At 36.0% G+C, this 23,978-nt stretch overlaps 4 protein-coding genes across 4 annotated transcripts in view; all 4 read left to right on the top strand.

The window, feature by feature from the left end:
- Positions 1 to 9,411: 9,411 nt before the first annotated feature.
- Positions 9,412 to 11,331, top strand: LOC149037508 (scavenger receptor cysteine-rich domain superfamily protein-like). Its single transcript, XM_089186336.1, has 4 exons — positions 9,412 to 9,601; positions 9,972 to 10,244; positions 10,690 to 11,010; positions 11,192 to 11,331. The coding sequence occupies exons 1-4, from the start codon at positions 9,412 to 9,414 to the stop codon at positions 11,329 to 11,331; spliced, it is 924 nt and encodes a 307-aa protein (XP_089042462.1).
- Positions 11,331 to 23,978, top strand: part of LOC149037498 (inactive tyrosine-protein kinase 7-like) — a 117,808-nt gene continuing 105,160 nt past the window's right edge. The window contains exons 1-5 of the mRNA XM_089187753.1: positions 11,331 to 11,463; positions 11,637 to 11,921; positions 12,541 to 12,789; positions 13,645 to 13,890; positions 15,082 to 15,366. Of these exons, the coding sequence (XP_089043879.1) occupies positions 11,855 to 11,921; positions 12,541 to 12,789; positions 13,645 to 13,890; positions 15,082 to 15,366 (847 nt within the window). The 5' untranslated portion in view covers positions 11,331 to 11,463; positions 11,637 to 11,854. The remainder of the gene's footprint in view (positions 11,464 to 11,636; positions 11,922 to 12,540; positions 12,790 to 13,644; positions 13,891 to 15,081; positions 15,367 to 23,978) is intronic.
- On the top strand, positions 16,863 to 19,770 carry LOC149037507 (tyrosine kinase receptor Cad96Ca-like). The gene is made up of 7 exons (XM_089188339.1): positions 16,863 to 17,048; positions 17,407 to 17,422; positions 17,750 to 17,940; positions 18,368 to 18,484; positions 18,612 to 18,796; positions 19,145 to 19,264; positions 19,567 to 19,770. The coding sequence occupies exons 1-7, from the start codon at positions 16,988 to 16,990 to the stop codon at positions 19,768 to 19,770; spliced, it is 894 nt and encodes a 297-aa protein (XP_089044465.1). The 5' UTR covers positions 16,863 to 16,987.
- Positions 19,834 to 22,724, top strand: LOC149037506 (tyrosine-protein kinase FRK-like). Its single transcript, XM_089188338.1, has 4 exons — positions 19,834 to 19,870; positions 20,271 to 20,367; positions 20,708 to 20,804; positions 21,589 to 22,724. Exons 1-4 carry the CDS (start codon positions 19,834 to 19,836, stop codon positions 21,739 to 21,741), a joined length of 384 nt encoding a protein of 127 aa, XP_089044464.1. The 3' UTR covers positions 21,742 to 22,724.

The raw sequence follows: 23,978 nt of genomic DNA, 5'->3' as shown, positions 1-23,978 counted from the left end.
TGTTATCTCTCATATATGCTACATGCGCCGCCGTTTGCAATTTGTACGCAACATATTTCATCGTATGAAAATCTGACAATTTTTGTCCTACGCAGTAAGCCATCGAGGCTTGATATTTTGAGAAAGTTTCATTTTTCACGAGAAGATCGAACAACGAAATAAACCTTGCAATAATTGTTTTTAAAGCACATAAATAGAGATATATATTGGTCAATGTTTGCACATTATTTAAATGACTTCAAATTTGATTCCACTAGTAGTACGGTCATTTGAAAACTTTTTTCTCGGCTTAATGAGTTACTAGCAAATTTTATAGGTATGGTTGGCTCTGTGAGCTCTACTTTAATAATATAAAATAGATATATGGGATCGGACGAGGTAAAAGCGATTGATGATAAATGGACTCTTCCCCGGGATAAAGTTAATTCTGTTTTCGTATGGTTTCAGCTGGTTTGTGCTAATTTAAGTTTCAAGTGAAACTTTTCATTAATAGTTGATTAAAAGATGACAATCTGTTAGTAAGCCTTTGCTCTTTTGTTTCAATAGCCTTGATAATTGGTCGTCAAACACTTGAATACTTATTTGTTTTGATAGTATGCCAAAACAGTACTAGCACTGTGCGCCCTCTGTGCGCCTGTCACGCTTTAAGTTCGCAAGAAAATTACTCCATCATCGAAGAAACTCAACTTTGAAAGGTAAATGGACACTTACGTATTTTATTTTTTTTGTCATGAATGCATGGTACGAGTATTGATGCGGTCTAGTTCTGCTGGTAGTTTTTCTTTAATTTTTCATCTTTCAAATGCGAAAAAAAAAAAAACTTCAAGGAAGTTTTCCCTTTCACAATGATGACATTTTAAACAGGCTAAGTCTTGCAAGTTTACAATTGTAGTAAATGAAAAATGACGAGTTCAGACCTGATAGTTTTAAAAGCGTGATGTATACTACTCAGTTTAAGATACGGCTGTCTAAGACAGCCGTAATCTTCACAAGAAACGTGACCAAAAATTGGTTTATTACTTGGTTGAAAGCTATATTGAGAAAAAACATTGACAGTCCTCTGGCATCAAGTAGACTGAGCTTCCCTTTAATGTACCGTTGTTATCGACGTAAAATGACCCATTTTAGATAAAGAAGTGAAAATATAAAAAATAAAATATATAATATAAAATATTCTGTGAATTTCCATTTTTGGAAAAAAGAAATAGGACGTCTTTCCCATATCAGTAATGATGTTTTAAAGACGTTGACCTTGATACTTCATTTTAATAATTTTGGAAAATCGGAAACGATAGGTTCTGGGAAAATATTTCAAAAGCGTGATGTATATTCGTCAGTTTTAGACAGTTGTTTAAGCCGGAATCTTCACAGGAAACCTGGCTCAGAATTAATTCATTTTTTCGTGAACAGGTGGAGTTGAGAAAACATGTTCAGGTCTTTTGCTTCAAATCGACCGAGCCTCCCTTTATGTACCACTTTTCATAAACACAAAATGACCTATACTAGAAAAAGAAGCTGGCACTTGATGGGGAACATTTTATGCCCATTTGAGATTTTATGGACTTCAAAAGAGGTGCGAGGTCCTCCACCTAGTTTTCTAATTAAAACGCATGGTGCTAAGAACTTTGCTAATTTCAATCATTTTAAAACATTCCCCACTTAGATCGCTGGCTTACATCTGAAATAAGGTATTCTCTTTTTTTTCTTAATCAAGGTGAGTGAAACCTGATATTCTGCTTGCTGCTCCAGAGTAAACTGACATGAAGGTATTAAAACGTAAAGATGTTTTGCGCATGCAATCTAAATTTAGAATGATGCCCCTTTTCTCCAAGCTTACCTTCTTGAAAGTCGTCTTTCACGACTTGAAATCAATGATATGTCACCTAAGAACAAGACCAAACACATCAAAACAAATCAAAGGCGGAAAACACACTTTGCACAATATTGCGGGAGATATTTTACCGTTGGCCTTACATTTGTCTTTAGAAAAAGCAATACATTGAGGCATGAGTGAGACATTTGGCCACAAAATGGCTGGCAATTGTTTCAGGAAGTTCGGGTGATATCTAAAAAGCTCAATACACGGACATCCTAACAAAAAATAAAGAATTCGAAGGAGTGAATATTACTGTGCTCAAGTGCTGTTCTCACGTTAACCTCAAGTTACGTAAGACTCGGCTTTAATCATCAAGCTACAGGAACATGTACATTGAATAGTGAAAGAAGTGGCCCACATTGTACTCAGTTTTAGGCCTGAAACTTAAATCGGCTGAGCTTTGGGATTTGCTGTTTAAACCTAAAAAAAAAAAAGAGAGAGCAAACGGAACGAAAAGGCCATTTGTTAATGTTTTATGCAATCAAACGTAGTTTGTGATAAGGTGGATCTGAAGCCCATGTGCTTTTATGACGTATTTTGATGTGATAACCACTTTGCAGTAAAATTAGAGGAGCCAACAAGCGTGGTTTTAGATCGTCATTACTTAACCGGAAATTAACAAATTCAGTTGACGCCTCCATCTTTCAGTAAGTGTTCAATAATAATTTATTTATTTTAGTTATTTTTTTTTACCAACTAAAAACTACCAAGATTACACAAATGAAATGGATGTGTGTACGAGAGTTTATTATATCGCTGGCAGAGCCCGCGGGCAATATGAGGCGAATTCTGTGTTCTAATTGCCCACCGGAGCGGGCCCATCTTGTCCGCAGGGAATTTCCCATTTTGATTCAGCGCAAGAAAAAAATTACTTAGAAAAACGACTTTCTTATGTTTGGACAATACCGGCGATAAGGTCGCAAAAAGCGGCAAAAGACAGTGAAAAACAAGGTAACATAAATGATAAACTTAAACGATCCTCGTAGGTTTATTTTCTACAAACACAGGGGGCTTCCTTTCCAGTCTTTCGAAATGAATGAGTGTTGATTCTTAATTAAGCGATGATCTTTTTGTTTATCATGAATCCTTTATTGACTAAGCTTGTTCGGTCTAAATGGCTGGATATTAGCCTCATTCTTTTTCCGTGTTATTGACCTCGACTTAGTCTCGTCTATGAAAGTACAAGAAAGGAACTCGGCCAATATCTAGCCCTCGTGACCTCACACTTGTTCAATACCGCATATATAGGATAAACTTATAAGATTACCGTTTTTCATTGATACTAATTTTAAAAATAATTTTTTTTTCCTAAAGGGATGCCTCAGCCACAAATTGTTTTCCTATTAGTGATGTCATTTGGGGTACAATGCTTAGGTATGTAGACGCTTTATTCTTATGGCATACACATAATGTGTTACAAGTCTTATTAGATGCCTCAAGCTGAGGAAGCTCTTTAAGGTGGCCAATTTACGTTATAAACTAAGTTTATAAGAAGAATTATGGGTTGTGTGTGAGTTTATATGCAGAAAATGGAACTAAGCTATTGGTGGGAACAGGGTGTCGAGAAAAACAAGAATAAATTAGGTGAATGAAGAGCGTTCGCTGATACCGTGGGAATTACGAGTGAGCACATGGCAGTCTGCGACCTTCCTTACAACTAAGCAGTTTCGAAAGCCGCAAAACTCTTGAACAACTATTTGTCTTTCAAATCGGAACTCTTAATCCCCGCGGTATCAACGAATGCTCTTCAATCAACTAATGTATTCTTATTTATCCATTTCCTGCATATAAACACACACGCAACCCACAATTCCTCCATTCTCTGTGAAGAAGGGCTAGCGCTCGAAAGTCAGCTTTGAAACTCTTTGCGGTGGCCAATTTACATTATCAACTCACTTGATGAAGCCAAAATTATCTTGTTCTACTCCCTCACCGACGCGGCACCACAGTTTCTTTGGAAACTGACCCCCTTTATCAAATGATAAATAGCATGGTTTCCGCAGGGCATTTGGGACAACTTCCAACTAAACACCACTCGCAGCTTCGCCGTAGATGATATGAGTGTTGAACGCCCATGATTTTCAATTTTCACTAAAGAAGTAACATAACGTCACTCACAGTCCACAGCAAGTTATCAGTGTCGGTCCAATTAGAACGAAATTCAATACCAGCAAGATCTCCCCTAGTAACACCCCAGAAATATAGTGGTGAGGAACCTTAATTGTTTCACTCTGCAAATGCAATTATAATTTATTTATCGCTGACAAGAATTCTCAGCCCTTATTTCAAATCAAGAACTACTGTAATAACTGGAATTCTTGATAACGAACGTCTCTGAACGAATCAGGGGGAAAAATTCATTCAAAAATGTAAAAATTTTAGATTAGAGTGAACTAAGTTCAACTTTGAAAATTATTATTTTTCTAATAATTATCTCATTTTCTTTCTCTTCCTGTGGAAATCTATAAACAAATCAGGAAGTAAGTGTCCTAATTATTTTATTCACTGTTAGTTAGGAATACATGCGCGTGGCTTTTTCCTTTCAGTAGATAGTAGTTCTGACATTAATAACTGACAGAATTGATTAAAAATTTAAATGGTGTATATATTTCATATAGATTGATACTCTTATAAAAATCAGGGGCAGTCCTTCATCAAGGAATCTGCATGACTACTCGATGAACAAACAGATTGAAACAACTTCCAAGATGATTCTTTTCTTCATTAAAATGTTTCATATTTTTTCCTTTTTACGTGTCTGCATGCTGTTATCCAATGTCGGAAATGAATGATCTTATTATCTTCATATGAATGTTTTTATCAAACTCACTGAGACAGTAATTTAATTAGCAAATCTAAGCTTTGACCGAATCATAACTTTTAAGATAACTCTTTTCTTACATTGATAACTTGAATCTCCTTACTTTTATCAAGAATTCTATCAACGATTCTCCTCTCTTCAAAAAAGAATCAAGGATTCTGCTAATATGAGAATGAATCAAATTAACTTTTCAAATGATTACTTTCTTTTAATAATTAATATAATCCTTTTACTTTTCCTGTGGACTTTGTGGAACGAATCAGTTTGTAAGTGTCTTCATACTTTACATAATGATTAATATGAAATTGGCTTGTTCCTTTTCATGAGGATGTGGTGCAATAACCCCCATTATGTGCAGTATTGATCTAAAGACATCCTCATAACTGATCAATCCTATAAAGTTATCACGCCCATAAGAGCCCAATAGAGACGACAGATCATCAGTGATTTTAAAATAATACTATAATAATATGAGAAAAATGACTTTTCTTCACATTATATTTATTATTATCATTTAAGTCCTGTATCAAGGATTCTGCCACCTCTTGAGTTTGAGAATAAAATTAACTTTTCAGATGATTACTTTCTTTTAATAATTAATATAATCCTTTTACTTTTCATGTGGATTTTGTGGAACTAATCAGTTTGTAAGTGTCTTCCTACTTTACTCAATTGTTAATTAGAATGTGACTTGTTTACTTTTCATAAGGATATGGTGCAGTAACTACCGTAATATGCAGTATTGATTCAGTTCTAATCACATCCTCATAACTAATCCATCTTATGATGTTCATCATGCCCATGAGAGCCAATCAGATGGCATGGATCCCCAGTGATTTCAAAATACTATCCTTATTGATATAATAAAAATGACTTTTCTCTACATTATATCACATTATATTTATTATTATCATTTAAGTCCATGATATATTCTTTGGTGCAAGAACATGATTACTTTAATCATAGCAAAAAACCCTGATTTCCTTTCATATTAATGCTATGTAACCAGAAAAAAATTGGCTTAAAATATGAGCCTGGCTGTTTTTCTGATTTACATTACTTGTTTACATGATAGTTAATGAGCATCCCGTAGTGTGGTGATTTCATTTTACTTTCAAATTAAGGTTGTTGTTTTTTTAAATGGAATCTTTTTACTTAGATTGAGAACTCTAGCAAGGATTCTGCTAACTCTTCAATATCAGAGTGATTGAAATGAACTTTTCTAATGATTACTTTTTTTAATAAATAATACTATCTCTACTTTTCATGTGGATTTTGTGGAACAAATCAGATAGTAAGTGACTTCATACTTTACTTAGCTGATTTATATTGATTTTTGACATCATGATATTTAATGAGCATTTGGTAGTGTGGTGACTTCATTTTACTTTCAAATTAAGGTTGTTGTTTTTTTTAAATTGAATCTTCTTACTCTGATTGAGAACTCTGTCAAGGATTTTGCTAACTCTTCAATATCAGAGTGAATGAAATTAACTTTTCAGATGATTACTATTTTTAACAAATAATACTATCTCTTTACGTTTCATTTGGTTTTGGTGAAACGTATAAGATCGTAAGTGTCTTCATACTTTACTTAATTGTTTGAGAGAACTTGGCCTTCTCTTTTTTATAAGGGCATGGTGAAATAGCTACCATTATATGCAGTATCGATCAAGTCTAAAGACATCCCCATAATTTATCAATCCTTTAAAGTTATCACGCCCATGAGAGCCCACCAAAATGGACAGATCATCAGTGATTTCAAAACAATACTATTATTAATTAAAGAGAAATGACTCTTCTTCACATTATCTTTATTATTATCATTTGAGTCCTATACCAAGGATTCTGCTAACTCTTGAGTATGAGAATGAATAAAAATACCTTTACAGATGATTAATTTCTTTTAATAATCAAATTAATCCCTTTACTTTTCATGTGGATTTCGTGGAACAAATCAGCACGTAGGTGACTTCATACTTTACTTAGCTGATTTATATTGACTTTTGACATGATATTTAATGAGCATTCGGTAGTGTAGTGATTTCATTTTCTTTTCAAATTAAGGTTGTTGTTGTTTTTAAATTGAATCTTCTTTGATTGAGAACTCTTTCAAGGATTCTAACTCTTCATTATCAGAGTGAATGAAATTAACTTTTCTAATGATTACTTTTTTAAAACAAATAATACTATCTCTACTTTTCATGTGGATTTTGTGGAACAAATCAGATGGTAAGTGACTTATTATCATTTAAGTTTATGATATATTTTTTGGTGCAGGAAAATGAGCACTTTAATCATAGCAAAAGGACCTGATTTCCTCTCATATTAATGCTATCTGACCAGAATAAAGTCAGTTTAAAATATGAGCCTGGCTGTATTTCTGATTTACATTACTTGTTGACATGATAGTTAATGAGCATCCCGTAGTGTGGTGATTTCATGTTACTTTCAAATCAAGGTTGTTGTTTTTTTTAATTGAACCTTTTTACTTTGATTGTTTGCTAACTCTTCAATATCAGAATGAATGAAATTAACTTTTCTAATGATTACTTTTTTTTAACAAATAATATTATCTCTTTACTTTTCATGTGGATTTTGTGGAACAAATCAGGTGGTAAGTATCTTCATACCTTACTTAATGGTTAATGAGAATGTGATTTCTTCCTTTTCATGAGGATATGGTGCAGTAACTACTATAATATGCAGAATAATAATATAATATCTGACCAGAATAAAGTCAGTTTTATGAGCCTGGCTGTTTTCCTGATTTACATTTAATTGTTGACATCATAATGAGCATCCTGTAGTGTGGTGAATTCACTTTACTTTCAAAGTAAGGTTGTTGTTTTTTTTAATTGAACCTTTTTACTTTGATTGTTTGCTAACTCTTCCATATCAAAATGAATGAAATTAACTTTTCTAATGATTACTTTTTTTAACAAATAATACTATCTCTACTTTTCATGTGGATTTTGTGGAACAAATCAGATTGTAAGTGACTTCATACTTTACTTAGCTGATTTATATTGATTTTTGACATTATGTTTAATGAGCATTCGGTAGTGTAGTGATTTCATGTTACTTTCAAATTAAGGTTGTTGTTGTTTTTAAATTGAATCTTCTTACTTTGATTGAGAACTCTATCAAGGATTCTACTAACTCTTCAATATAAGAATGAATGAAATTAACTTTTCAGATGATTACTTTCTTTCAACAAATTATACTATATCTTTACTTTTCATGTGGATTTTGTGGAACAAATCAGCTAGTAATTATCTTCATACCTTACTTAATGGTTAATGAGAACTTGGCTTGTTCTTTTTGATGAGGATATGGTGAAATAGCTACCGTTCTATGTAGTATCGATCAAGTCTAAAGACATCCTCATAATTGATTAATCCTTTAAAGTTATCACGTCCATGAGAGCCCACCAAAAAGGACAGATCATCACTGATTTCAAAATAATACCATTATTAATATAATGAAAATGACTTTTCTTCGCATCATTTTTGTTATTATCATTTAAGTCCTCTAAGATAGATATATTTTTTGCTGAAAAAAATTACAAAAAGGTAATTTCCTTTTATACTGATGCTATCTGACCAGAATGGAGTAAGATCAAAAAGTGATTTTCAAACTATCAATATTGATATAAGAAAAATGACTTTTCCTCGCACTATGTCACATTACATTTATTATTAATATTTAAGTCCTAAAAAATGGCTGAAATCGTCTGTACATCTATCACAATCATCATTCTTTAACCTTTGACACCCTAACATATTGGTATGCGTATTCTCCATAGCACGCAAGTGAGTATGGAAACTACCAGCCATCTGTTACCATGGTTATAACTCATGAGGTCTTATAGTTATTTTAATTTGATGTAGTGAAAAACTTAAATGAATGGGCAATGTTTTTTGCATGCAATTTGCAATGTCAATCATTTAAAGTTCTGATATAAATATAGTTTATGGTGGCTGGTCATTCTGGGGGTCATGGGGGAGGTGCAGCCAAACCTGTGGCGGTGGGTCACAGTACCGAAGTCGCAGTTGTACAAATCCTCCCCCAAGTGGGGACGGATACTTTTGCTATGGACATAATAACATGATACAATCTTGCAACACCAATTATTGTCCTGGTAATAGTGTGTAATCAGTGTTAAAACAATAATCTTTTATCAATTTGATTATTAATTTTGCTGGTTCCAGGTGCTCCATGCATCTTTAAATTAATTACATACTTTTTTAGAAATCAATGTTTAGTAATTGCAAGGTTTTTACCATAAGCTGCTATTTAGATTTGGTTAAGTTCTAGTCATGCCTTATCTTTATATGCTTTGTTCAAAAAGTTTAATGAATCAGCATTGTATATGCGTGCATTTTACAATATCAATGTAGGTGTTAATTTTTAGTAGTTGCAAGTTTTCTACCACATGCTGGTATTAAGATTTTGTAAAGTTTCTTTCATGCCTTATTCTTATTTGAAACGGTTAAAATGTTGAATGAATTAGCAATATATATGCAAGCAATTCGCAATATCCACAGGCAGTTCTTAATTTTATAATATATTTAACTTGTTAATCATGTTAACCTCTGATATGATGAGAGCTGATGGTGGCTTGTCATCCTGGGGAGCATTAGAGAGCTGCAATGTAACTTGAGGGGGTGGATTACAAGGGCAAGTTTTAAAGTTTTTAAGTTTTTTCTTAATGGCTTATTCTTTAGTCAATGGTGGCTGGAGTGAGTGGAGTCCCTGGAGTATCTGCACTAAAACAGTCAGTGGCATACAAATAAGGTTTAGAGAATGTTCCAATCCAGAACCAGCATATGGCGGGGAACATTGTGATGGGAGCAGAGCACTTGTAAGGGAATGTAACAAAATGTCCAGCTGCCACGAAGGTAACATACAGATGGTAAAATAAGTGAGTCAGAGTTTTAGTTACAAAGGGTAACATTAATTGAAATACAGACATCATGGATGGTCCGAAGTCTAATCATAGTTGAACCCCACATTTTATAAAGGCTAAGTCCTGTCAAAAGCCGTTGTCGTTTAATCTACATACTAATAAATTGACCTTGTCCAAAATAAGCATTAGCATTACATCGCAGCTTGAATCACAGGCGGCCCAAGCTCCAGCTCTTAGATGATCATCTTGCGCAATAACAGTCATGGCGGAATTTACGAACACTTGAAGGAATTAAAAAATCGTGAATCGTGAAGAGGGCCTCTCAAGATGTACATATACTTTTGTATTATTTCTTTCATCAGCATTTCCACTGCGCTTTAAAACAGAGAGCAACCCATCAGTTGGTACAATGGAAATCCATACAAACAGCAGCTGGAAAAAGCTTTGCACCAGTACGTGGAATAAAGTTGAAGTAGATTTGACATGCATGGCAATGGGATACTCTAACAGCAGTGATTATGGTAGATGGTATGAAGACAGTGGCAATGTATCAGAGACATCTACTAATTTCAACTGCACCACCACTTTGACTAAATGTGAAGAAAGCTTCTCAAACAAACTGCAATTCTGCAAAGGTATTAATCAATTATGCATTTTGGAATCTGTTGTCAGATCTATTTCAGTCTGTACATCCTATTCTAGGTACCCTTATAGACTTGATCATAATTCCAGTGGTAGACCTCACCAAAACATCCTTTCTTGCTTTGGTAATTGATTATGTACTAGTGTTTTCTCGAAGACTGCTCTCTAAAAAAATATGATATATATTGACAATTAGATTTTTTTTTAAGGAATAATTTAAATTGTTGAAGGGTAAAGAGGCCCAAAAATAATACCTGAACAGCTGCCCATCAAAGAACCCTTACAGCTAAATTGGATTTCTAAACCTGTATGAACACCTTGAACTTTTAAATTTCTTCCTAATCCTGCTGTCTCCTTCTCTTATCCATATTTCTTCCTTTTATAAATTCACCATTAACTTACCTTTACTGATTGCTCAATATTTTGTGACTTTATAAGTTCCTGTTCGCTTGAATGGTGCAAATGTAGAGTATGGTGGTAGAGTGGAAGTATTTTACAAAGGGAAATGGGGAAAAATTTGTACCAATGGATGGGATTTCAATGATGCCCAAGTTATTTGCCGTCAACTCGGCTTTGAAGAGGCTCTTGCTGAATTCATTGGCTCAAACGTAGAGGATGGAAACATTACGTCTGTAATGGTGGATGTTTCCTGCAATGGAGAGGATGTAGAACTTGCATCTTGTGCACGCACTGATGGAAAGTTAAATGTCCCCGGTCAATGTCGAGATGGCAAAGGTTCTCAAGCACTGTGTCAACCAAGTAAGTAAGATATTAATAACGTCAAGGTGGAAATTCCTAAAGGTGACTGGTCCTTGTAAAAAGTCATGTGTTTAAAGTTAAACATCAAAGATCAAGATATTGTTAGTTTTGAAACAACTAATGCCAAAATACTGAGACAGAACGAACTGATAATTGTGCTAATTGAAAACATTTCTTTCAGAGAACAAAGAAGTATTGGGAAAAGAGAATCTTTACTTTGATATTGGCAGATTGGCAGCAATGAAATCCTTCACTGCTCAATACGTAACAAAACCAGTTTTGCAAAATGGGTCATTAATGGTCAAAAGGTACAAAGGATGAATTCTTCTTCTAAGAGGGTCAAGATCAGAGAAGATGGTAAACTGGTCATAGAAAATGTGCAGTTGTCTGATGGAGGAACATATGAATGCCTCAGACTGGAATATGTTCAGTATTACACGGTTTACATTAATGGTAGGAAAATCCTTTTCAACACATTTAGAAGACCTTAATTGCCTCATTGTAGAGTAAGTTAACATAACAGTAAATGTGCCCGGCACTCACAATATAGACACACAATAGGGACTAGTTAGCTTTTCTTCATTGTGGCTTCAGTAAGTGGTCATTTTCTTTATTTATTTCAACAGCAAGATTCACTGAGAACACTAGAGACCAGCAGAGCCTCACTGCTAACACATCTGGTACTATAAACTGTAGTGCTGAAGGAACACCACGTCCACAGATAACTTGGAGTAAACAAGGAGAAAAGTTAGTACTTGATGGGAGAAGATTCACTCAAATTCCCAGTGGCAGTCTAAAGATTGATCCTGTTCACCCTGAAGATGGTGGCACATACAGATGTACCATGACACAAAATAAAGGATCAAAAAGGGTCACAAGCAGACAAAAAAGCATAAATGTGTCTGTTATAGGTGAGTGAGTTATTGGAAAAATCTGAAACTGGTTCAGTCATTATACCAACACGTAATAATAGTAAAAATAGCAATAAAAACTTTATTTTAGTGTCAAATCATGAAGCCTGAGGAATCCATGCTAATAAGGGAACACAGACTAATACAAAATACAAAAATTAAACGACTAAAATATCTACTCTAAAATATGAATAGTACAAAATGCTGTCTAAAATATATTAAAGATGAAGCTAAACATTATAGGTAACTATCAATAGCTGATCCTAAGAATTTAGTCATTAAGTAGTTCAGCTGCATGTAGATAATGCTGGTAAGATGGGTTTCTGATTTCATTTATTGAGGTTAAAACAATCTTTGTTACTTTTTTCTGAAGGGCTTTTAATTTTTTTCTGATAGGCATTTCTGCAAGGTCACCTTATATGTTCCAATGATTTGTTGTTTTTAGCCATTCGCAAAGGACTTTCATCTGGTTATTCAAATTTGTCAGATGAAAATGCTTTTGTCTAATTTATAGACTGATGTTAGTAACCCAAAAAGGAAATTGCCCTTTAGGATATTCATATTATGTGTGTATAACTAAAGCCACTGTGTTTTAACTTTTTTACTTGTTTATTCAAAGTTCTACCAGAGGTGAAAATTTCAGGAGCAAGCAATCTAATCAGAGAAGGAGACACTGTGACTTTGACTTGTAAAATCATTCAAGGTCAGCCTCAGCCACAGATAAGTTGGCTTAAGAATAACTTATCTGAAGGACACAACATGTCTCTCTCCTTTCATAAGATAACAGAGAAAGACACAGGTCTGTATACCTGTGAAGCGAAAAATCCTGGAGGAATTTCTGCTGAAAACATCTATATTTCTGTTAAAGGTGAGTTGTTAAGTCTAAAACTGGATTTTAAATCATTCAGTTGTGTCAGCTGCGGTGGGATAGACTCTGGACTAATTGCTGTGGGTTAAGGCACTGGCCAGGATCATTGTGCCATCTTCTTGAGTGAGGAAATACCTCCATCTAGTTAGAGGGTTTTCTTCTTGAAATCTCTTCCTTCTTTTAACATTTACTTTAAATTTTGAACTGCAAATCGATATCATACGTATGTACTGCTGGTTAGTCGAGTAAAATCATATCTGTCGTATCCTCTTGGATGACAGGCCTTGCCTGCATGGTGCCTGACTCTCCACACAGACAGTGGAGCTATGCTATTGGTGGGAATGTGGTGACGAGAAAACACGAATAAATTAGTTGAGCACTTTTCATTCAACTAATTTATTCTTGTGTCTCATCACTATATTCCCACAAATAGCGTAGCTCTTATTTTCTCTGAGGATGACAGTCTTCACTCTCATGATGCCTGAATCTCCACCGGGAATTTTAATGAACTTTTAGGAAAACCCTTACTAGTTGTTATGGGTTTGTAATTAATTTTCCGAGCTTGATCCATAAGCGAAGAGTCATGAGTGATTTACGATCATTGACAAGTTCAATAGGAATTATTTTTCTCTCACTTTAACATGTAGTCGAATCATTCTTCAGTAAACTGAGAAGTGTGGTGCTTGCTTCCAACTTTTCGTTTCTTAGCTCAATTATATTACATGGCTGCTATTTGTTAGTCATTGGCTGGAACAATGAGTTGGAACCAAAACAAAATGTCTGCCATGACAATATTTTCTCTGTATTTGTTAATATTATCTCATAGTGACTTTTATTTTAAATTTTTCTTTGTAGTTCCACCATATCTAAATCCTGAACTCAAGAATCTTTCAGTCCCACTAAACTCCACACTCGAAACAGACTGTTTTAAAAGGGGTGATCCACCAATATCTGTCAACTGGACGAAGGATGGAAAAGCACTTAGTAGTAACAATACATTAGTTATTAAGCGCGTGACTTTTGACGATGGAGGTTTCTATGAATGTGGTGCTGAAAATCAGGTTGGAAAAGTTAACATTTCCTTCTGGATCGATGTTACTGGTAAATCAAAATAATTTTATGAAGATTTACAAACGGTGCTTGGTTAGTTCATGTTGTAGAGTGTTGTACTGCCGTGCAATAGTTCAAGCCCTTGACTGGACCAACGTAAGGTCTTAAATAGACGAGGAGAATGTGCTGCCTTTCCTATGGCATGAGCAAATGGATAGGCATTCTAGTTTCTTGGAGAAGGAGAATAAACTTTAAGCCCCATTTCCTGCGTCCTGCATCTTCTAGGAGGCCTTGGGTTCGACTTGGAGTTCTTTTTCCATTAATGCCTGTGTCACTCACTGAAGAACATCATCTTAAAAAAAAAACAAAAAAAAAAAACATAAAAATTGCCTGAAGCTTGAGAAACCGCAGATAACCTTTTCGGGCATCTATGGGTCGAGTCTTATGACTAACGATGTGTATTTTACCATTAGCAAGCATTTTTTTCCAAAACTTGCCTCCGAGGCTACCGGGATAGGCTGGTGACAAAAAGTCCAATCTTATTATTTGTCGTCTAAATCTTAATTTTTTTCTAATTTCACATTCATTGAACCTATCTCACTTAACTTTATCCTAGTCTATTCTCTGCATGCCGCTCATGCCTAAGGTAATCTTGACACTATCTGCGCTTTAAGGACTCGAAATCCTAATGACGGAAGGTTGGAGTTGCTCACGGTCCACTTTCTGATCCTCAATAGATTCTTCATTATTTTGGGGAATTTTGTATTGTATCAACTGCAGTAGATAATTCCCCTATTGATATTTCTCGTTATTCTCAAAACTCTTGTCTGCTTGATATGGTGTTGATGCTGTTAGAAGAAATTCTACCTTGAAGCGACTTCAAAGTGACGCAGCAACCCGTTTACATAATGGATCGGAAATTCAACGAATTTATTCTGGCAGCAATTCAACCCGCAAAGGCGATCGGACCGATAGGTTAAATCCAATAAACATTACAATTTAGATTTATCGAAGATTACCTAAACTGTCTCAATTTCTCTCAACTTTAAAGAGGTTAGTCAATAAAACACGAAAACAAAGTGTTTCCACGCATGTTTAAACAAAACTATTGGCTTTGTATTTTAAAGATTTTAAACTAGAAGACTCCCAAATTTGCTCTTCTTACTGCCAGATTACTTGTGGTTAATTTATTGTATCTTGAGAACCTTTGTTGAACATCAGTTGTGCTCTTTTTATTTTCAGTGTGTCCTCAGATCAAACTGTCTCCGGTAAACCAATCTGTTATTGATGGAGACCCAGTAAACTTTACTTGCCGTGCCACAGGTGTTCCAACACCAAAACTGACCTGGACATTTAATGGCGGTAGACTTCCATTGGGGATCAATGAAAACAATTTTAAGGGAGACTCATTCCAGGAATCATTCCTGAAAATACAGAGAGCAACAAAGAAAATGGAAGGAACATACAAGTGTACAGCAAAAAACAAAGCAAATGGAACAAGTTATTCCACAATACTTCAAGTATTTGGTAGGTTCAATAATTATAATGATTACGATGATAATAATAGTAATACTGACAGGGATGGTGTTGATTGTAATGATAGTAATAGTAATCTTAATTTTAATAGCAATAAGGGTAATTATGGCGATAGATCCGTTGCAACAATGATAATTAAAGATACCTTCCAAATATGAGGTGAAAATGGTGGCTGGTGGCTAGAGGTTGCCCAAGAAGAACTGATAGCTTGTTAAGAATGAGATGGAGTATCGATAACCCTGGAATTTCTCCAAGACAATGGAGTCAAAGAGTGCAAATACAAGCTGAGTGAAAAATATCGTAATGAATTGTGGGAAAGATAGTTGTTGCACATGCACCATTCACCAGTTGTTTAAGATGACTCTTCCATATAATCACTTTGTGACATTTTGTTATGGTCACTCTGATCATTTTGATCCAAAAGCTTATGATCACTGAGATGATCTGTAGCTTTGTATAGGGCAATATGTCTTTATAATAGAAAACAAAGGGCTGGGTCTCAGTTTATTTAGAAGCATCTTTGAATGGGATCTGAGACCCTTTGGCAAATCTTCAGAAACATTTTGGACAAGTATTTCAAACCTTCTTTAAAACGTCTTTATTTATACGTTATACTTTGTATGTACCATTTGGAGGGTTGATTTCGAATCACTTAGTTTCTCTGATAATTACCTTACTGAGGTATTTTGAGTAAATTTTTTTAATGAAAACCAAGTTATGTATAAATTATCTCTTTCTCAACACAGAAAAACCCACCGCCAAAGTAACTCCAAAACCATATCCAACGCTCACCCAAGGTGATAAGCTTAGGTTAATTTGCAGCGTCAACAAAGCAACGGTAAATATCACTTGGAAAAAAGATGGAGACCTAGTAAAAGAACGGGCAGTCATTGAAACGCAATTAGATGAGACAACAAGTTATCTGATTATTGCAAAAGTTGTGGAGGAGGACAGTGGTGAATATTCCTGTGAAGCCCGTAACAGAGTAGGAAATGTGGCCCACTCTCTTGTGATGATAAAAGTCAACCGTAAGTTGGCAGTATTGTAGCGTAGCAGCAGTAAATCGTTCGACTTGACGGAACCTGAAACTTTAAAGCATGCTATTTGCTGTTTTCTGTTTGTTTGTTTGTTTTGTCTTTCTTTGCTTTTATTGTTGTTTTTTGTGTGTGTGAATGCATGTATGGACGTCGGGTGGAAGCCTATAATTAAAATATGGGTCCCCTGGCCTGTTAGATATGGTAGAACCTACTTTTAGATACCCAAATAATTATCACCATTATTGCTTGTTTCCTATTTGGCAAAGGGAATTGCTCTACATCTATTCAACAAAAAAGCAGATAATTTCTCAATTAAAGACAAGATTCTGGCCAGGTCTTCTCCATATAGTTTTGATTTACCTTTCTTTGAATCTCAGCCATAAAACAATAGCCATTTCTAATGAGCCAGCTAGGCTCAAGCGAAAAAAGTATCCAGAGGAGCTGGCTAATATTGTGTAACAACCTTTTCCTTATCATCACATCTACTACCTTTGTCATTTGGCTAAGAAGCATGTGTTTAACTTACACCAACAGCTGTTAGTCCATTTCTGGTGTGGTATTATATTTTTGGATCAATGGCTGCTGTCATTGTTATTTTGCTCATGGGCTGCTATTTTTGGAAACGTCGGAGGACAGGTAAACCTCGCTCTTCATATCTTGTTTTGGGTAATTTTTCCAGACAATAATAAGTTGTGTGAGAAGAAAAAGCTTGGACCAGTTTATGTTTACTTTTACTCCACCTCGTATTTCAATTGTTCTCCTCAAGTTCGCTATTAGTTAGGTATTAATTTCATCTCGGTTTGCAGGAAAATGAAAACCCTTGAGGCACTATAGGCATGTTTCTACTGTTTCTTGTCTTGCGATTTTATCTGATTTATAATCTTCTATTAACCACTGACCAAAGTGCATATTGTTTTTATTTAAATATTAAAGTTAAGGCAGAACTTTTTTCCCTTCTTTATTTCTTTCTTTGATTTGTCAATCGGACCTACAGTGGCTGCTACCGCTCTGTAAGTCAATTAGTTTCCCTTTTATTTACCAAATTGAAATGTTTTTTGAAAAAAAATTGAAGTTGGGGTTTATATCTTACTGTCATGTCAACCATTCCATTTGGAAAGTTAACTTGAATGATAGTCTGTGTAAACGAGTAGTTCTACAATTGTAGTTTTTCTGCACAAGAAAATGTTGTTTTTTCATTTCTAGATTGATTATCTTTCCATAAATTAAAGAAATCAGTCAGATAATTAAGAAACTCAAAACGTTTCCGTAACTTCTTTTCCTTGATCACTTATACTTTGATTTAGCAATAGAAATTGTGTGATTTTCATAATATTTAGTCCTGATCAAGGGGAGTCAGTTGAGATGGGGCTGTTGAATGTAAAAGTGGATGAATGGGAGATTGAAGTGAACCGTATCCTGCTTCAAGATGTCATTGGGCGAGGGGCATTTGGAGCAGTGTGGAGAGCTCTTCTTAGTTCTCCAAATGGGAGACCTGGAAATCGCACAGTTGCTGCTAAATGCTTTACACGTAAGATCCATTCAACTATCTCTCCTCAAAGCACGTGGGTGGGTACTTAGCGTTTCTTGCTAAGGGTACTTTGCACTTTCCAGTAATCATTTATCTCAGGTTGACCAAGGCGCTCTAAGAGATTCGTGGAAAGTTATTTTTTATAACAAACGCAACAATTAAACAATAGAGGCATCAATAGCAATAAAAAATTGGAGGATGGTAAGCATGTGCCACAATCGTGAGGCAAAGAAAATATGAATTCCTCGAAAGGATTCGCTCGCCGACCGGTTCCATTTTTGCAGTTGTGAGCTTCAACAACTGGGTTTCAAAGACCTCCTAAGATGTGAGGTCTAAATCCTCACCCGAAATTTCGCTTCTTAAGCACGAGAAAATTCGTCAATAAGGATTTTTTCCCCGGTTATAAAGTATTTCCTTTTTATTGTAGCCACCGCAGGGGAGGAAGGAAGAAAATGTTTGATGAGAGAGATCGAGCTGGGAAAAATTCTCGGTGACAGCAATCAGCCAAACATAGTGAAGTTCATTGGCTGCGTCACTAGACAAGGTACATGTTAAGTTTAAGGCGTCATTCTTATTATATGCAATAATATTTCAACTGACTATGAGATTGTTAGCTTGTTTGTTTGTTTGTTTGTTTTTACTGATTCGTTCCTTCTTTTCGTTATTTTAAGTTCATCCGATCCTTATCATGGAACATTTGCCATGTGGCGACCTGCTTGGTTACATGAGAAAATGCCGAGGAATTAATGATCGGTATTATCTTGGAGAAGGAAGGCCTCAAGTTTTGAACAACTATGACCTTGTGCTATTTGCCAAACAAATCGCCGCCGGTATGGTATTCCTTGGATCAAGGGGGGTAAGTAACTAAAATGCTTCTACATTCAATTTTACCGCAGAAATATCTGTAAGGGATTGTTACATCTTTTGAGTTGCTTGAATATAGATATATCTAAATTATACGAATCTTTTCGGAAGCAGGTTTCATATTCTCAATATTTCTCAAGAGTTCCTTTGGTATTGTCAGTGGGTCACCTAATGTCGCAGTCATTCTGGTATATGTTTGGTCTGTAATGAACACCATAGGAACAATAGTTCTTACAACCCATGCAAACGTCTGTATAATTTTCCCTCTGATCATGGTAGATCTCACAAAATATATGCATTTGTTAGCAAGTTTACATTTTGGATCTTTGTCTCTGGGTAGATAATCCATCGTGACCTGGCAGCTCGAAACGTCCTCCTTGATAACAACTATGTGTGCAAAGTGACCGACTTTGGCATGGCATATCAAAGCTTCAAATACGGTCATGGAAATGCCAAAAAGGTAGAAGATCGTCTTTGTTTTAATTTTTTTGCGGTGGCACTTGTAAACAGATTCCTAAGGTTAGCTCTGATTCTGCCTAAAATTCACCTTAACTGCCAACTGAGGATAGCTCCACGTTCTGCCATGCCACAGAATACAATTGAGTTAGTTGACTTTATCATTTAAATGTATGACATTTGCTAAATTTTGACACTCCATAAAAGTGTCGGAAGAGGTACACCAGCCACCTCACGTTTACGTGCATGTCCTTTGTTAACTCGCTAGTATTAAAACACTTATTTTTAAACAAACTGTCGTTGCAGGGCTGTTTGCCAATCAAATGGACTGCACCAGAGATTTTGTTGGGAAATTTCGCTGGACTTTCCACCTTGAGTGACGTGTATGTATATTTTTGCACTGAGCTGGCCCTCTCTTTAGTTTTTGTCTTTACATGCTCACTTAGAGAATATCTCGGCAACACCTTTTCGAAATTTTTTCAGGTGGTCTTACGGAATCGTCTTGTATGAGATAGTTACCCTTGGTAAGTCAAACTATGTTCAACAAAAAATATTTATACTTCCCGTCCGTCTATGTCTGGAAATGTTGTAGGTATCGTTTTTGGAACTCGTTAGTAATGTCAATGCCTTTAGGACCCAATTGGCAGACGTTAGTTTGATGAGCTGTGGCAGAAAAGCTTGTTGTCCCAAAGTTTACGTCAATGATGAATTTTGCTCAGCTTGTCGAAGTTTCATTCTCTGTAACTGAGAACCGTTGTTTCAGGACTTTCCTTGCCCTGGCTATCACCCAAGACGATTGGCATTTTGTGTTCGACTTTAAATGACGAAAAACCTTTCAAATTACTTGGCAGAAAAGTGGTAATCAATTGCATAAAACATCAGGCTAGGAAACATCAAGTTTCGAATGCTGCGGTCAAGCACTAGAAGTGGATCTCTCTGATTTAAATCTCAACATTTTTAAACGAAATATTCGGGTGTATCACGGCCACAATTTGTTTATTTCTTCGCAGGAGGAATTCCATATGAGGGATGGACAGAAGGGAATGTGGTTGCACGAGTCACGCATGGATACAAACTTCCAAAGCCCGATCATGTTGATGATAAATTGTGAGTCTTGACTTTCAAGTTGCCATGTTCCATTTTAAATCGCCCAATCCCCCTAACCCCGATGAAAAACACAATCTCTCGAATAATCTGATTTCTTCTTCCGTTACTGAGCTCTGCTAAATGAAACAAATTTAACAGTGGTCACCAGTTTGTTCAGTTAAAAGTTGTCTTTTCACTCAAGAATTTTGAAAAGATGAATTTGCAGCTATTACAGCCAGACATTTCTCATCATTTTAGCCATTATTTGCCCAGGGCTCTCTTAAGATTTCTGTAATGGTTAATTTTTATTACATATTACGTAAACCACAGTCCAGTATTGACCATCATTCCTTTGTTCCAGGTATGCTATAATGAAAAGGTGCTGGAATTTTGACCCCGACTTTCGTCCTCCCTTTGAAAACCTTCGAAGAAGAATGGATACCTACCTTCGTGAGGAGGTTTGTAGCACAATTTGAACAAGTCCTTGACGTTCTTGTAGGCCTCTAAGATTATTTATTCCTCCAAAATTACTTCATAGACCATTACTCTTTCAAAGTTGGTTTCAGCAGATTAATGGAAGTGATTTAGGATTGTATTGGTTTCTTCTAACTACAGCTGCGGCCGCCTGCGGGAATTTCAGTGCCTTGAGATTTCATTTTGACGGCTCCTGTCTGTAGTTACGTTTCTTACTATTTGCCCCAGCTTATCGATGTTTTTTAAGTTTTAACACATTTGAACATAAAACGCGCTAAGATGTCCCATGCCTACGAACCCATCTATCACCATTCCTTCCGCCCTTCCCGCTGCTTAGCTTCCCAACTGCCTGAGCATCTACATTCATAATAAAGGTTGATGGGAGAGTATAACAGTGTAATTTGGTATTTTCAACTGTGTTGATAATGTAAATTGGCCACCTTTAAGATTTTAAAAGCTGACGTTTCGAGCGTTAGCCCTTCGTCAGCGCAAATAGCAAAGTTCTAACGCTCGAAACGTCAGCTTTTAGACTCTTTACGGTGGCCAATACGTTACGTTATCAACTCAGTTGAAAATACCAAATTACTCATCTACACTCATAACTTCTTACCTACCAACCAGCCTGCCTAAGAAAACGCACTACTCAGTGCCTTTAAAGCGAGGATCATTTCTGTGCTTTGAAGTAGTCTTTAAAATTCTCTTCTTGACTTGAAGTTAGAGAACATTGTGACGATCGTGAAAATCCTCTTTTATTGCTTTCCCCTTTAGACATATTTGCACCTGCTCGACATGGGATCTTATGACACGACCAAATACTCCAAGGTTGAAGATCTCGGAGGTGAAGATGCCGAACCAAGTGCACGACCTCTAGGGAACGCCGCGGCAAAGAGATTAGGAAAGTGGACCAGCGACCGACGTTAGACAGTGTCATTTTGAATATTGCTTAGGAACCAAGCACTCTGTAGTGCATTAAGTATTAGAAGAAAATATGTACTGGTGATAACGGTGATAATTTAAGGGCCTTATTGTGTTATAATAAATCAAAGCTGTTTCCTCGATGAGGCACCTTTAAGTCAGTTTTTTCTTAAGTCGCAATTGATAAATAACTCGATTTAGGTGGTAAAGTCCAGAAGAAAGGAGGTTATAAATGAGAAAGCAGCTCGTCTATTTAGATCTCTCACTCATTCACCCACTCATGCCCATTATGCCGTGTGGCACGTAGGGCGTCTACGAAGGATCGCCACGTCTGTCGGTTCCGGGCCAGCTTCTGGATTGTACCCCAAGTGATGATTTAGATCTCTGTACTGGGCAAATTGTTTGCCACTGTTTACTGGTGAAACAAGACGACTAGTTGTTAGCAATCATGTTATTGAAGTGTCCCCTGCTGGTGATATAGTCCTGGTAAGATATTTGGTAGTTTAGTGTTGATTTAGTCATGGATCTTTCAGAAGCGTGTCCTTTATCGACGAGATTGGTGACATGTCTTGTAATATGGTGTTACATGGGTCGTAAATTGCTTAAATTTTTTGTCATTGGTATCAGAAAACAAAAAAAGCGCATCGCTATCGGTATGTTTACTCTAACCTTCTTGCTGTTATTGTTAAATGGTTTTTCATAAACGGAGAGAACCGTCTCAATAGAGGGATTCTAAAATCAAATTAATCAAGTTATTATTCCAATATTTTCGACTTGTACAAGAAACAGAGAGCGCTATTCAGAGGGGTTGTGGCTGATAGACAGACCTTTACTATGATGAAATGAACCGCTTACTTCAAAGTGGAAATGTCGCTAGAGCAAGGATGAGCGTTTATTTCTGTACATTATCGAAACACACTAAGCTGTATTTAAAATTTTGTAAAACACTCTATTTGATATCTGCAATAAAAGAGTAGAGGCGTACCTTATGGCGTTATTCACAATGTTATATCACTATTTAAGCCGCTCTAGATATACACAGAAGAAAGAAAAACACCTAATCTTGCATCTCGTACACAACGCAATTTCTTTTAAAGGACATATTGGAACAGTTCGTTCGTAGTTTTTTTCTAATTAACTCCGAGTTCATTTTACGGGTTTGTTGATGGTTACTGCCTCGTGCAGCTCACGCTTGGACGTATTACCCATATTTAGTATGGAAGACTTCGAGAGAAAATCGATACCAGCGTCGCAGTGTGTATCATAGACATCCTTCGGAGGTTGGTATCACGATTTCCCTCCACCCGTCCCTTCACGCTGTTCTTGACAAGAAAAGGGTAATCAGTAAATTATTCCCATGTAGGTCCGGTGTCCTACCGGATTTGGACTCCCCTAGATTTGGACCCCCAACAAAACCGAGTGACAACATCATCCTTAACACTCTAGTAGAAATAGATAATACTTTACGTTCCAGTACGTAATAAAGTATGTTTTTAATTGAAAATATGCGTATCCCCAATGCATACGAACTGAAAGCTGGAAATGACCCTTTTGACCAAGGGAAAATGCGCAAGCATTTAGTTTAATGTTTCGAGAAAGGTCGTTTTTGAACCTTTTCCGCGATAGTGGAACACCGCTAAATTTAATAAGAGACAAAATTGTGACACTTATTTATTTTGTTATTGTTCAATGCCCGAGGGTTGGGACGACATGGTACAGTGCGAGTTGTGCGAGGAATGGTTGCACATAAGCTGCGAGGGACTTAAGACTGTCCCGGAGGGCGAGTGGCTCTGCATCGTCTGCAGACCGCCAGACGCTAGACGTCTTCGCAATTGTTAAGGATCGGATCCCTCAACAATTAATAATCGTGAAAATTAGAAAATAAGATTGAGTTAGATGTAATAGTCTCCACTTTTGTTAAGACGTATACGTTAATGTTGATTTGCATTTGAAAATAAGCTGAGAGTTCCAATAGTTCAGAATAGAAACATTTCTACTATCATACGCTTTATGAACGACTTGTAATAGGAGTAGTTACTTCGCTCTTGTTCAGAAACTGTTTAATGCTATTTAATTAGAAAATCAGAGTAATTTTTGTGACTGAACACAACAGTCTCCACCATTGTTATGACGTTACGTATCAATGTTAATTCGCATCAAAAGAAGCAAAGATTTATTGTAACAATTTCACTAGTTCGAATACAGTAGTTTGTTCGCATCTAATCTTTGTGTATGCTGTACGA

The sequence above is a fragment of the Pocillopora damicornis genome, chromosome 11, assembly GCF_964200805.1.
Source record: "Pocillopora damicornis chromosome 11, jaPocDami1.2, whole genome shotgun sequence".
Lineage (NCBI taxonomy): Eukaryota > Metazoa > Cnidaria > Anthozoa > Scleractinia > Pocilloporidae > Pocillopora > Pocillopora damicornis.
The sequence above is the reverse complement of the archived record's forward strand: the minus strand, read 5'-3'. Positions and strand labels throughout refer to the sequence as shown.